The sequence below is a fragment of the Mus musculus genome, chromosome 11 (genome assembly GCF_000001635.26).
Source record: "Mus musculus strain C57BL/6J chromosome 11, GRCm38.p6 C57BL/6J".
NCBI classification, from domain to species: Eukaryota; Metazoa; Chordata; class Mammalia; order Rodentia; family Muridae; genus Mus; species Mus musculus.
The window spans coordinates 3,234,795-3,248,737 of NC_000077.6; the positions used below are offsets into that span (position 1 = coordinate 3,234,795).

Below are 13,943 nucleotides of genomic sequence, written 5' to 3' on the forward strand. Positions count from 1 at the left end.
TGTAGTCAAGGTGGAAGATAGTTTATTATCTCCTTTAAGTCAACATGTTCATAGTAAACTTCTTTGTATAGCTCTGTAGTTTTCTTATTTAGAGAATTCAGCTGAAAATAGTTGATTTGGATTCTTAGGTCTATCCTCGATAAAGAACTTTGAGCTTTAGGACAGCACTTGAGATGATGACGCACAAGGATCTCAAATTTTAAGGCCATCCTGGGCTCCATAATGAGTTTGCAGCTACATGGAAGAGCCAGTCACAAGTAATGGCTTTCTGGCCAGCACTTGTAATTGGTAAACAGTGAGCAGTGAAGTCCTGTGGTTGTTACAGAATATGCCTGGAAGAAGCAGCTCCAGCAGGCTTGGTGTTTCTACTATTGAAACACTAGAGACAGCTGGCTGCTTGCCCTTGCCAGTCATACACCTTAGTGTTTTCCACAGTGGTGGGGACTTGTAAGGAGAGTCTCAGAGCACTGGACTCAGCTTTACCACCAGTTGGCTTGTCAAGCACGGCCAGTTTGCTGAATAGAAATGTTCTTAGCCCAGCCTGAGAGCTCTCAGAAAAGGACAAAGGTGACAGAGTAGTGTGAAGGTTACACGAGCAGGAAAGGCTGTTAAGAGCTCTGCTTAAAGCCCACATACACAATGTGGGAGGAGAGGGAGAAGGGTATATACTGTCAGTCCAAAGAAGCAACGCTTCCTGTTGGGCAAGAGCCAACGTGCTGGTTGGGTGCTTATGCTGTCCTGGGCTCTGATGCTTGGCATTCATTGATTCTGAAACTTTCCTGGCAGGTTTCCCTTCAGGACCCCAGCAACTACTTGGAGATCCATTCCAAGGCATGCGCAAGCCCATGAGTCCTGTCTCAGCCCAGGTCAGGCTGAGCTCTTTCTCTTTGCCTTTTCACTCTTCTCTTGCTTGTAGGGTAGAGAATTGAATTGCAACAATGATGCGTGGTTTGTTCTGAGGTAACTGTTAAGTTCATACAGAAGGGAAAATTGCTGAGTGATTAGTATTAAATTAAAATTTTTCTTCTTTAGATTTACTTATTTTCTGTGTATGAGTGTTTGCTTCCATTTATGTTTGTGCACCATGTATGTGCTCATTGCCCAAGGAATTTTCAGGAAGGCATTGGATCCCCTGGAACTTGAGTTATGGACAGTTGTGAACTGCCTGCCATGTGGGTCTGGGAATTGAACCTAGATATTCTGCAATAACAATAAATGTTCTTAACCACTGAGCTGTCTCTCATCCCACTATTTAAATTTTAAAAATATCATTCAGTGGACACCAGCATAACTTAGTTATTTGCAATATTCAATTTTCTCAGCCACTGTTTAAACCATGAGACATACCTTTTTGGAAAACTAGTTGAACTTCCTCATTCTTTTACTGATTGTCTGTCCTCTACTACTTCTATTGATCAGATGAGCCAGCTAGAATTGCAGCAAGCTGCTTTGGAGGGGCTGGCCCTACCACATGACCTTGCAGTCCAGACAGCACCCTTCTACCAGCCTGGTTTTAGCAAACCACAAGTGGACAGAACCAGAGATGGGCTCAGAAACAGGTACATTAATTACTTCTGCAGATTTGGGTACTGATTTGTAAATAGTCTTCCTGAGACTGGTAAATCATATAAATCATGAATCATATATCATAAATATAACTTGCATATGCTGATCCAATGTAAGATAGGTCCATCCCACTGCAGATGGTATTGATAGAAGAAATATGGTTGAAATCTCCAAGGTCTTCCTGTGCCCCCTTTGTCCCTCAAGTGACCACTGTCTAACCTTTAAAAATAATCACTACCTTCATTTTTTTTAATTCTATATAGTGTTTTTTTTGGGGGGGGGCGGTTCCAGACAGGGTTTCTCTGTGTATCCCTGGCTGTCCTGGAATTCACTTTATAAACCAGGCTGGCCTCAAACTCACAAATCCGCCTGCCTCTGCCTCCCGAGTGCTGGGATTAAAGGCGGGCGCCACCATGCCCGGCTAGTGTTTTATATTCTTAACTTGTAAATGACTTTTGGCTTACAGTTAGCTAAATAGTAAGAATGAGATACTATACATTTTTTTTAATTTATAGTGGGGTTTTTTTAGTTTTTTGTTTTTTTCCGAGACAGGGTTTCTCTGTGTAGCCCTGGCTGTCCTGGAACTTACTTTGTAGACCAGGCTGGCCTCGAACTCAGAAATCCGCCTGCCTCTGCCTCACAAGTGAATTTATAGTGTTTTTACCAGTTAATTTCTTTTCAGTGCTGGAGACTGAAATCAGGGCCTTGGACATACTAGACAAGCACTCTACCACATACATATCAGACCCACTAGCTCTTGTTTCTGAGGTTTTTTGATTTTGAGATAAAATTTTTCTGTTTATCTCTGGCTATCCTGGAACTCACTCTGTAGACCAGGCTGGCTTTGAACTCAGAGATCCACCTATCTATGCCTTCTGAGTGCTAGGATTAAAGGTGTGTGCTGCCTCTGCCTAGCCTTGTTTCTATTTTGTTTTTGCTGTTGTTTTGAGACATGGTTGGGATCTCACTGTATATATTGAACTAAAGTTCCTTGGCAGTCCTGTGTCTGTTTCTAGAGTAATGGGACTGTGAGTGGGTACCATTATGCTCAGCCCAGCCCTTTGAATCAGGGCCTCAATATGTCTGGCCTTGAACTGTGTAGCCCAGGGGTCCTCAGTTTCTTGGCGTTCCCTCTTGTGTGCTGGGATTATGGGGATGCTCATCACAGTCTGCTTAGCCATCTATTTGAGCTTGTATAAAGCAAAACTTGATGTAACTTCCTCTTGTCATAGATTGTATGTACTAACTTAGAGATTCACTCTTCGTGTAGGATTGTTTCAGTTTGTTGGTAGCTAACAGATCCAGGCTTTCTTTTTATGGTATGTGCGCGCGCGCGTGTGTGTGTGTGTGTGTGTGTGTGTGTGTGTGTGTGTGTGTGTGTGTGTGTTTGCATGTTCGTGTTCCCCCATGTGTGTGAATGTGTCTGTGTGAGTTTATATGTACCATGTGTGTGCAGGATCCCAAAGAGACCAGAAGGGGAAATTAGAACTGGAGTTGCACATGGCCATGAACTGCCATGTTAGTAGTAGGAGCTGAACCCAAGGTCCTCTGGGAAGAGCACTGAGGCCTTGTAAACAATGAGTCATCTCTGCAGCAACACTTGTTTTGTTGATGAGGTTTTTTAACTGTACTCACTACCTTGGGGATGCACTTCTTTGTTTGTTTGTTTTGGTTTTTTGGTCTGTTTCTCTGCTTTTTGTCCTGCAGCCTAAGAGTATAACACCCTTGAGATTTGAGATGTCATCTGTTTTGTTCACTGTTGTTCTCCTGCACTGACAGTGTTGCCTAACACAAAAATGCTCTGTTTACAAAAAGGAGTAAATGATAAATTGTGTGAAGCTTCCAGGTTTGGAGATCTTTCCCATATACACTTAGAATACATTGCCATGTGCTCAGGCATCATCTCAGGATATCATAGTTTCTGAATGCTGATTGGAAAGCTTACAGATTTAGGATCCCAGCATTGCCTGTGATTCAGAGGATTTTGCTCATTCACTGTAGGTGCAGTGAAATACTCACTAACCAGTGAGTACACATACGCTTTTTTTCTCAGCCTGTTTCTATGTCAACCCTATTTCCTGTTTTCCTCTAGGATAAGGGAGAATAAATAGAATGGCTGGTGATAGAAATCCCAGCACTTGGGAGGCAGAGCAGGAGGATGTTTGAGTTCAAAGCCAGCCTGGTCTACAGAGTGAGATTCAGGGTAGTCAGTACTGTGTAAAGAGACCCTACCTTTAAAAAGAACAAAGCCTCATGTGGTAGTGCATGATGAGTATATCTGGGCTATGGAATAACTGATTGCTCCCAGTTCTCAGTTTGATTTGAATTAGTGTCTCAGAGATAGAGCATCAGTTGCATTACAGGCACTGTGAATTGCTGCTTTCACCTATCTGAAGTATTCTAGCTCCCACAGTAAAGGCTTCTAAGCCAACCCACTAGTGCTGTTTATAACTAAACTATGTACCAGCCTGGAAAACTATATATGCCCAAAGCCCTTGATTCCCTGTGCTCTCTGCCTGAACCTTTGTTTCTTCTCCTTTTTTTTTTTTTTTTTTTTTTTTTTGGTTTGTTTGTTTGGTCAGGGTTTCTCTGTGTACCCCTTCCTGTCCTGAAACTGGCTCTGAGGACCAGTGGGGCTCGAACTCAAAGATCCACCTGCTTATGCCTGCTGGGATTAAAGACGAAGTACCACCACTACCAGACTCCTTAGCTTTGTACTGGTATCACCTAGCTTCTTTTTTCCTCAGGGTCTCTGGAGTTTCTGGTCCTTGTTTCCTTCTGCTTTATTTTTTCCCTATACTTTGTTGGTATCTTACATCTATATCTCTTGGTTTGCCTCAGGTATTGACTGTTCCCACTACAGAGGTTTTCTCTTCCCTCAGAATTTAGCATGCACTTTTTCATATTTTGAATGTTGAGAAATTAAATTGGATAAGTGAAGGTATGCTAAGTTCCTGGACTTGTCTTGAGTTACATGGTTTTAAGACTTGGCATTAAGTAGTTTGGAGCTGACTGGCACTGTTAATTGATTTGTTTACAGGCAACAGCGAATGTCAAAGTCACCAGCACCCATGCATGGTGGAAATTCCTCTTCCCCAGCTCCTGCTGCCTCCATCACAAGCATGGTCAGTGACCTTTACTAACTGCTTGGCCTCAAGATTTTCCATCTGGTTACCTGCATCGTACCAGTGTGTTACCTGTGTCTCTGAAGGCCTTTCAGATCTGTCTAGTACATCTTCCCCTAACCCATTATTCTCGTAAAGAAAGTATGCTCTAGCAGATAGGTGAACTTGTGCCACGATACAACTAATCAGTGCTTAAAAAATAGCTGGGCCTAGCACCTCATGACATGTACCTTTAATCTCAGAACTTTGGTTTTTTTTGGGGGGGGGTGTTCAAGACAGGGTTTCTCTGTGTAGCCCTAGCTGTCCTGGAACTCACTTTGTAGACCAGGCTGGCCTCAAACTCAGAAATCCACCTGCCTCTGCCTCCCAAGTGCTGGGATTAAAGGCGTGTGCCACCACTGCCCAGCAGCAAATAGAATTTAAGGCCAGCCTGGGGCCTTGTGAGGGCCTACTGTGACCCTCCAAAAAATAAAACAAGATTAGCTGTTGTGGGAAAGTAGAAGGACAAATGTGAGGCAGGAGATGAGAGAGGAATGACTGGTCACATGATGGGAGTCCAGTGAACATGCTGGCAGGTCTGTAAATTGTTCTCTTATGGGTTTATTTGTGATGATACATCTAGCTTTACCAGTGGGTTGGGATTTTTGTTTTTGTTTTTAACTGATACAGACTTATCCAATCAAAACTGATAGACAAGGGGACTAGAATAGTTCTGTGCTTCAGGACTCCATATGAAACCCTGCACTAAATATCCCAAAGGCTCTTGCTTTAGAGAAACTCCAGAAGGAATTTTGTTCATGAGTTAGGCCCTGTCTCATCCTTTATAAAATTCATTATAAAATTATATAATTTCATTATAAAATAAACAAGAACAAAGGATCCTTAATGGTAAGTTCTAGTAAGGTGTACGATAATTGAGTTTTCATGTATGTAATTTTAAAAGAAAAATACAAGGAACAAGTGGAATCATAGGTTCTGAGGTCTCTGAAACATCTCTTCCCCATTACTAAGGTATATTTCCAGCCATGCTCTTCCCTCTTCTTAGCCCTATTTCAGGGTTGAGAAACATGAGAACACACACAGGCCCATTTTACAGGGTGGCAAAGATGGATTGAAGTTCTTGGGACAATGACTACTTGCCCCTTTGTGTTCTCTTGTAGTAGCTATAGGTCAGAACATTAGAATTACCTCTGCCCAAGTAAACAAAATGGGAACTCTTTACCCTGTTGAAGATGGCTTCACCTGGTAAAGCTAGGCTTAAGAGCGAGTGCTGCATAGCCCAGTGGTCAAGTGCTCCAAAGCATATGTAAGACCCTAGGCTTAATTCCCAGTGTCCTGAAAAGATAAAGCACTGGCTTAGTGTTAGGCAAAGGCACTTGAGTGTGCTGATCTCTGCCTCTTCTCTGCAGCTTTCTCCTTCCTTCACCCCTACCTCAGTGATCCGGAAGATGTATGAAAGCAGAGAGAAAACCAAGGAGGAAATGGCACCTGGAATGGTGGTTCCTGGTGATGGTAAAGAGGATACTCAGAAGACCAGCGAAGGTACTGCTGCTTACCTGTGTCAGAACATAGGCATGAGTGACTGCAGTGTCAGGGAGATGGGTTAGTGAGCTCAAACTTGCTCACTTGACATTGTGGCCAGCCGGGGTAACGATGTGCTTTAGCTTATGATTCTTACCATCTTTCAAGTTGAATAACAAACTCATTTAGCATATTGATATAGCTCAATTCTTTTTTTAACGTATTTGTGTATTTGCCTGTGGTATGTCTGCATCATGTGTATCCAGTGCCCAAGGAGGCCAGAAGAGGGCATCAGAACCTCTAGAATTGTGAGCCACATGTGGGTGCTGGGAAGAGGTCCTCTTCAAGAGTATCCAGGTAGATAGGGGGATAGATGCAGGGTTGTTGTTGTTTCTGTTACAGGTTGTTTGTTTTATTTGCAACAGGATCTTACTGTGTAGCTGTGGCTAACCTCAAACTCACAGAGATCTACTGGTCTCTGCCTCCCAAGTCTTAGGATTAAAGGTGCCTCAACTACATGCCTGGCAACTTGTGCTTTTTGTTTTGTAACACTATGTCAGAGGTTTTTGAGTTATTCCTTTATGCACCGGGAATGCAGCTCAATTGTACTAAGTAGTAGAATACTTGCCAGCATGTACAAGACCATGGGTTCATGTTCACTCCCCAAGAAAGGAAATGACAACATCAAAAATAATTATTTCAGCAAAGAATTTGAAGACCTTGGCATCTATGGACTGGAGAGATAGATCAGGGCACTGTTTGCTCTTCCAGAGGACCTGGGTTCAATTGCCAGCACCCACATGATAGCTCACCTTTTGTGACTTCAGCCCTAGGTGACCTAGCACCCTCCCCTGGCCTCTGTGAGCACTGAACTCGACAGGCACACAGACATACATACAGGCAAAACACCATCCATATACATCATAATATAAGAAAATAAGGTTATAAATAAAATGTGGGCATCTATTCCTAGCTCAAGGCCTAACTACTCTATGACCATAACTCAACTCCGGGGCTTATGGAGAGTACCAGCTGTGCATCTGTCTACATTTAAAGCAAATAGATGACTTTCCATGAAAGCATCTAACATGGTTAAGAGGAAAAAAGAGCCGGCATGGTGGCACACGCCTTTAATCCCAGCACTTGGGAAGCATAGGCAGGTGGATTTCTGAGTTCGAGGCCAGCCTGGTCTACAAAGTGAGTTCCAGGACAGCCAGGGCTATACAGAGAAACCATGTCTTGAAAAACCAAAAAAAAAAAAAAGGAAAAAAGAATTGTCAGAATTTTTAAAAGTAAGATTTGCTGGGTTGTTGGGAATTGAAATAAATTGATAAAGGATATCAAAATGTCCTGTAAATGAATCCTTACAGAGAACCTGCTGTCATCCAATCCCATACCCAATACTGATCAAGACTCTTCTACGACAAATCCTAAGCTTTCAACATTACAGCGGTCTTCATGTTCCACCCCACTCTCCCAGACCAGCCGTTATACCAAAGAACAAGATTATCGACCTAAAACAGCAGGAAGGAAAACACCTACCTTGGCATCCCCAGTCCCAGGAACACCTTTTCTCCGCCCTACCCACCAAGTTCCCCTTGTCCCTCATGTTCCTATTGTTCGACCTGCACACCAGCTTCACCCAGGATTAGTCCAAAGGTTGATAGCCCAAGGGGTACATCCACAGCATCTTCCAAGTTTGCTCCAAGCTGGTGAGTTTCTGACTGGGTGTGGGCATTGGTTATTGGTCGTAGTATAAAAATTGCTGCCACTAATTAAATGTTACATTATACTAAGTATTCCAAAAAGATCTTACTAGATTTAAATTCTTCTACCTAAGTAGTGAGTCCAATCCAGTCTCACTTCCTTAGCTCACAAAAAGATTAGGAAACCTGCCAGACAGTGGTAATACACGCCTTTAATCCCTGCACTCAGGAAGCAGAGGCAGGTGGATCTCTTTGAGTTCAAGGATAGCCAGGGTACACTAAGGAACCCTGGCTGTGGCGTTCATTTACAATTGTGTCTGTGTATGCATATTCATGTACCCTGGTACATGTATGGTGGCAAGTGTTCACCACATCCACCTCCTTGTAAGTATCCAAATCAACAAAAGTAGTAAACTTTGACATTTTTAGGAACATCTACAACTCATGAGTTTCTTCTTTCTCCCCATCAGGTGTGCTTCCTCCTGGGATAGACATGGCTCCTTTACAGGGGCTATCTGGCCCACTCCTGGGTCAACCCTTGTACCCTTTGGTCTCTGCTGCTAGTCACCCTCTCCTAAACCCTCGTCCTGGGACCCCTCTGCATTTGGCGGTGATGCAGCAGCAGCTACAGCGCTCAGGTAAGGTTTAGAAATAGGCCAGGTTAGCTGATCACACTGGAAAGTTCTGAGATTTCCAGGAGCAATAGTTATCACTGCCCCTTTGTTTCTTAGGTGTCACTAGAAAAACAGGTGAAGTGAACTGACCTGTGCAGTCTCAGGGATTATTACTACTGCAAGGACAGTCGGAGCCAGCCATGCTCTAGCTCTGTTTTTCACTTCTTATAAGCCTGAGAATTTTTGCTGAGATGTGAACATGTCAGCCTTGGTGGGCTTTCTTACGTTGCATTTTCTTACGTTGCATTTTGCACTTTAGGAAGCCTTTGGTTAAATCCTCTGGTAGACTTCCCATCCCCCAAAGTAACAAACCATTCAAGCAAAGTAGGTCAGAAAATATTGTCAATACTGAGAACAGGACTTGGGAGTGAGTATCCAAGGGTGGTCTTAGTAGACTTGTGGGGTTCTGTGGGTGAGGTGTAGAGTAGAGCTACTTTGCTGCACTGACACTCTTCTCTCCATAGTTCTGCATCCTCCAGGCTCTAGTTCCCAGGCAGCAGCTATCAGCGTTCAGACTCCTCAGAATGTACCCAGCCGGTCGGGCATGCCCCACATGCACTCCCAGCTGGAGCATCGTACCAGCCAAAGGAGCAGCTCCCCTGTGGGCCTTGCCAAATGGTTTGGCTCAGATGTGCTACAGCAGCCTCTGCCCTCCATGCCCACCAAAGTCATCAGTGTAGATGAACTGGAATATAGACAGTGAAGAGGGCAGGCTGGCTCACCCATACCTGGACCTGTGGTGACACCCTGGTCATGACTCTCATTCCCTCTTTGTAATGGGCTTTTACATTGGAGCACACTATGTGAAGATGTTTAGGGGATCCACATACCTACCATGATCTACATTATGACAGAAGGCTGTTAAATCGAATGAACCTACATGGTTCAAATACAAGGGATACAAGATTGTCAGTCCTGGAAGTCTTTCTTTTATAAAATATGTGAATGAAGTGTTGGTGTCTTCTAGAGGTGACACCTAAGGGTTCTGAAAAAATAAAATGTATAGACCCTTATGTACAGACCTGTGTATAAACTTTTGTACATACAAATAGGGTAGCTTTTTTTGAACTTATACATACAGCTGTACATAAAGTAACTATCAGTTAGGCTTGTGTCAACTGTTTGGATTTTTTTCACTTGAATATTTGGGACTTTTTCTTTTGGTTTATTAAAAGTTACATATGCCACGTGTGTGAACGATATGGCTGGTACTGTGTTTATTTCTTCCATGAACTAAGACAGTCTAAATGAGTTCCTTTCACGTTTTAATTTTACCTTAGGACTTCTGGAATTTCTTCTGCACATAAAGTTCTGATAGCATTAGTTTAAGCTGGACTAACCCTGAAAGTAGCTTGTGGCAAGTATCAAGGAATCAATATTATACTCTACAAAATCAAAGTTTACAGAGAAGTCATATAGTAATTTTTCTGAAATTTACTGGCACAATGTTAATCCAGCCTGACTCCAACTAATTAATGGTCACATTAATTTAAGTCTTTCCCTTGCCTCTGCTGCATTAGTTTCTCTCAAAATTGTTAACTTACAACTTGAAGTCTGGTATTATAAATTGAATGTAAAGCATTCTGAAAGATACTATACTGATTGCAGGTTTTTCAGTCAGGTTCAAGCTAATTTGACCAGTCATTGGATTAATTATGGATCTGGGGCCATAAATGCTATTTTAATTCCACTATAGAGATTAAAATAAGCCATTCTCCATTTCATAATATTCTATTGGACTTTGACTGCAGGGGCCTCCAAGTCTTGACAGTAGATTATAATCCTTCAGCTGCCCACTCTACTGGAGGAGGACAAACTGGTCACTTTTCAGCAAAACCTGGCTGTGGATCAGGGCAGTCTGGTACTTCCAAGCTCATTAGATGCCATCATGCTCTCACTGCCTCCTCAGCTTCAAGAGGAATCTGGAAAAAGCAGTCCCACTGGTCAGGAAAGGAACACTAGTGCACTTATCCTGGGTGTCTGCTGAGCCAACAGTGGTAGTAAGGTAAGGGCAGGATGTGTCAAACTGCCAATAGAGAACTACTTACTCTTCAGGCTGAAGCTGATGGAACAGGTAACAAAGGCAAACACTAATCATGATCAGCAAGATGAAGCAGAAAGGGAACAAGGGGATATTAAATGTGTATAGACACGCTAGAGAGATGGCTCAGCAGTTAAGAGAACTAGCTGGTCTTTCAGAGGTCCTGAGATCAATTTTAGACACCCACATGGTGGCTCATGACCATCTATCTATAAATGGATCTGATTTTCATGTCTGGCAGTGTACAGAAGCTAACTGAAGAAAGGTGGAAGACCCACAAGAGTTCAAGATAAGCCCTATATAGTGAAGTTCAAGGCAAGCTTTTTCTACCTGAAACTTAGTCTCAAAAAAAAATGAATACGTAAACAGTCTTCCAGGGGATAAGAACCTTACAGAAAAAGCAGAAATGCCTGGGGCACTGGATTACCGATGTAATCAAATTCAGTCCTTGAATTGAACACAGGATTGCCTAGAGCAAGGCCAGCCAGAGATTCATCTCAGAGGGAGAAAGGTGTCTTTGGAGCAATTTTGTGGTAATCTAGTATGTATCACATAAGTTTAGACGCATTTGGGACTGGAAAGATGTGAACAAAGCACCCTATGGCTCACATCTGTCATTAACTCTAGTTCCAGTGCACCTGACACCGTCTTCTGGCCTCTGCAGTGACCAAGCACATGGGTAGTATGTAGACATATACATAAGCAAAACACACATCATTAAAAAGTGACATTTCCCAAAGGAAGCTGAAGAACCAGTTCTTGAGAAGATAGTAGAAATCAGAAGGGGAAATAGTAGACATACAGAGGGACTGACCAGGTTGTGTCACCTTTATAGGCTAGGCTAATGGATGATCGACACTAGCGCTCTTTGTGAAGGACACACAAATGAGACATAGTTTATAGGACTAAACACACTTCTAAGCAATTTAATGAGACTTAAGACCCTGTCTCTAGCAAATACTCTGGATGATATTCAGCTCAAGGCTCTTGTCAGACATGTTTCCATTTTCAAGGTGAGCTAACTGGCCAAAACTGCCAACAACCTGTAGTGAATAGAGAAGATGAGAAAATCTGGATTCTCAAATGACCTAATGAAAGCCACTGGAGCGCCATATGGTTTCTGTGAAAATGCCTTTTCAATCATTAACCTCTTAAATGAGTGTTAGCATCCTAACTAATGAGTGGTGCAGAATAGTGGGTCTGCTTAGCTTAACTAAGGCCAAGAAAACAAAACAGGAAATTCATTCCATGTCATGAGACTCATACTACGAGGTTCCCTTAGACCTCAGGAGAAAAAGTCTTTGGCTGTAAGAACACACCTCAGTGGATGTGGTAGACTATGCCTTTACTCTTTTTTTTTTTTTTTTTTTTTTTTGGGTTTTTTCGAGACAGGGTTTCTCTGTGTAGCCTTGGCTGTCCTGGAACTCACTTTGTTGACCAGGCTGGCCTCGAACTCAGAGATCCGCCTGCCTCTGCCTCTCAAGTGCTAGAATTAAAAGTGTGCGCCACCACTCCCAGCTATATAGACTATGCCTTTAATCAGGACACTTGGGAGGCAGGGGGATCTCAAATTCAATTCCAGACAGATGACTGACAAACACACACATACACCATTCGTCTTTTCTTTTTTTCTTTTTTCTTTTGAAAACAGGTTTCTCTATGCAGCCCTGGCTTTCCTAGAATTCAATCTATAGACCCAGCTGGCCTCAAACACAGAACCTCTTGCCTCTGCCTCCTCAACACTATGACTAAAGGTGTGAACCACCACCACCACCACCCACCTGGCCAAAGAATGAATTGAGTGAATAAGTACGAGTGCAACTCTCCAGCAGCCTGAGGCAAGAAAGCTTAACAGTTGAACCTGAGACCCTACTTCGTTTGTGTTGTACATATCTTCTCATAATGAACTAGGCAGCCTAGTCTCTCTACCAAATACACCATGCACTTACACCTCCTCAAACCAACTGCAACAGCTACACACATTTCCATGGCTTGCCTGTAATAATAAATTCACAAACTTCCTCTAAGTAACTTTTAGTGGAAATCTACCAGGTTATGCCTATTTGTGATTGGGTGCACAGATGACTAGATGAGATGTAATTTGGGAAGTGACATGCAATAGGAAAAATGAATATATAACCTATAAATAGAAAACACCAAGGCAAGCGTGGTGACTCACACCTTTAATTAGCACTTGGGAGGCAGAAGTCGCATCATCTCTTAGGTCAAGGCCAATCTAGTTCCAGACCAGCAAGGACAACAGAAACCTTGCCTTGATATAAACATTTTAAAACTTTAAAAATAGAGAAGCCCAAACTCTGCTCATTGGTAATCTACCCTTCCTTTCTTTAGACACCTTGAGAAGCTAGGCTACATAGCTTTGGGTCCTTACGTACCCCCACTCACTCAGCCTGCAGTCAATCTCTGATAGTGTTTCCTGCCATAAGCTACACTACTGTTTTGCTCCAAACCTTACTTCTAGTACAAATCCATGTGAGGTCTTCGTTTCAATTTGGGGGGGAAGAGGCCAGAACACTTGCCGCAGATCCCAACAACGGGCAGCACATTCCCAGCTAGTGTATCTGATACAAACTCTATCTTCATTCAGAACCATCAAGTCTAAGCCCCAAGAGCAAAGGTAAATTCATGTATGTTTGGCTGGAGAAAGCATTTCAAGTCAAGGTGAGCCTTGAACTCCTAACACTCTTGCCTCTACCTTCCAAATGCCAATATAGGTATTTGTCACACCAGCTTCTCAAATCCTGTTGGGCTAGCAACTGGGTGGGAGGAGTGTAGAGGGGTACTAAAAAATGGACTCAAGGCCTCTTCAAAACCACTGAGGCCTTGTACAGGATTTGAACTTCCTTCTCTTTTCAGCATCCTGAAGTACAAAGCTAAAGCAAAGTAAATTTTTGCTTGGCCTGAGGACTTCCAAAAATCTAGGCTCTCACTGGAGAAGAAACCTAGCTGGAAATTCCACAGTTCTGATAAGCCAATTCTTTTTTTTTTTAACCATTTATTTATTTATAAGTAAGTACACTGTAGCTGTCTTCAGACATCCCAGATCTCATGACGGATGGCTGTGAGCTACCTTGTGGTTGCTGGGATTTTAACTCAGGACCTTCAGAAGAGCAGTCAGTGCTCTTAACCAGTGCTCTCCGGCCCAGTGGAAACCAATTCTTTAGTGTGGGGACAGGCTTTCAGTCATAGCCTATCAGTCAATGTCCTAGTGAGAAACCAGTCTATATTTTGAGGCTTGAGAGGCCTGATTCCAAGGACAGTTTTAAACCCGGAGAAAGGAAGAGAGCTA

At 42.8% G+C, this 13,943-nt stretch overlaps 1 protein-coding gene across 9 annotated transcripts in view; it reads left to right on the top strand.

Moving 5' to 3' along the window:
• The window catches only part of Eif4enif1 (eukaryotic translation initiation factor 4E nuclear import factor 1), a 42,246-nt gene extending 32,452 nt beyond the window's left edge, over positions 1-9,794 (top strand). For 7 of the 9 annotated variants that reach the window (XM_006514842.4, NM_001166548.1, NM_023743.2 and 4 more), the window contains 7 exons: positions 787-866; positions 1,420-1,559; positions 4,607-4,691; positions 6,101-6,233; positions 7,583-7,924; positions 8,389-8,556; positions 9,057-9,794. In XM_006514842.4, coding sequence (XP_006514905.1) covers positions 787-866; positions 1,420-1,559; positions 4,607-4,691; positions 6,101-6,233; positions 7,583-7,924; positions 8,389-8,556; positions 9,057-9,295 — 1,187 coding nt within the window. In that variant the 3' untranslated portion in view covers positions 9,296-9,794. The remainder of the gene's footprint in view (positions 1-786; positions 867-1,419; positions 1,560-4,606; positions 4,692-6,100; positions 6,234-7,582; positions 7,925-8,388; positions 8,557-9,056) is intronic. The other 2 variants (XM_017314806.2, XM_006514844.3) reach the window with 1 other exon arrangement.
• Positions 9,795-13,943: the final 4,149 nt, after the last annotated feature.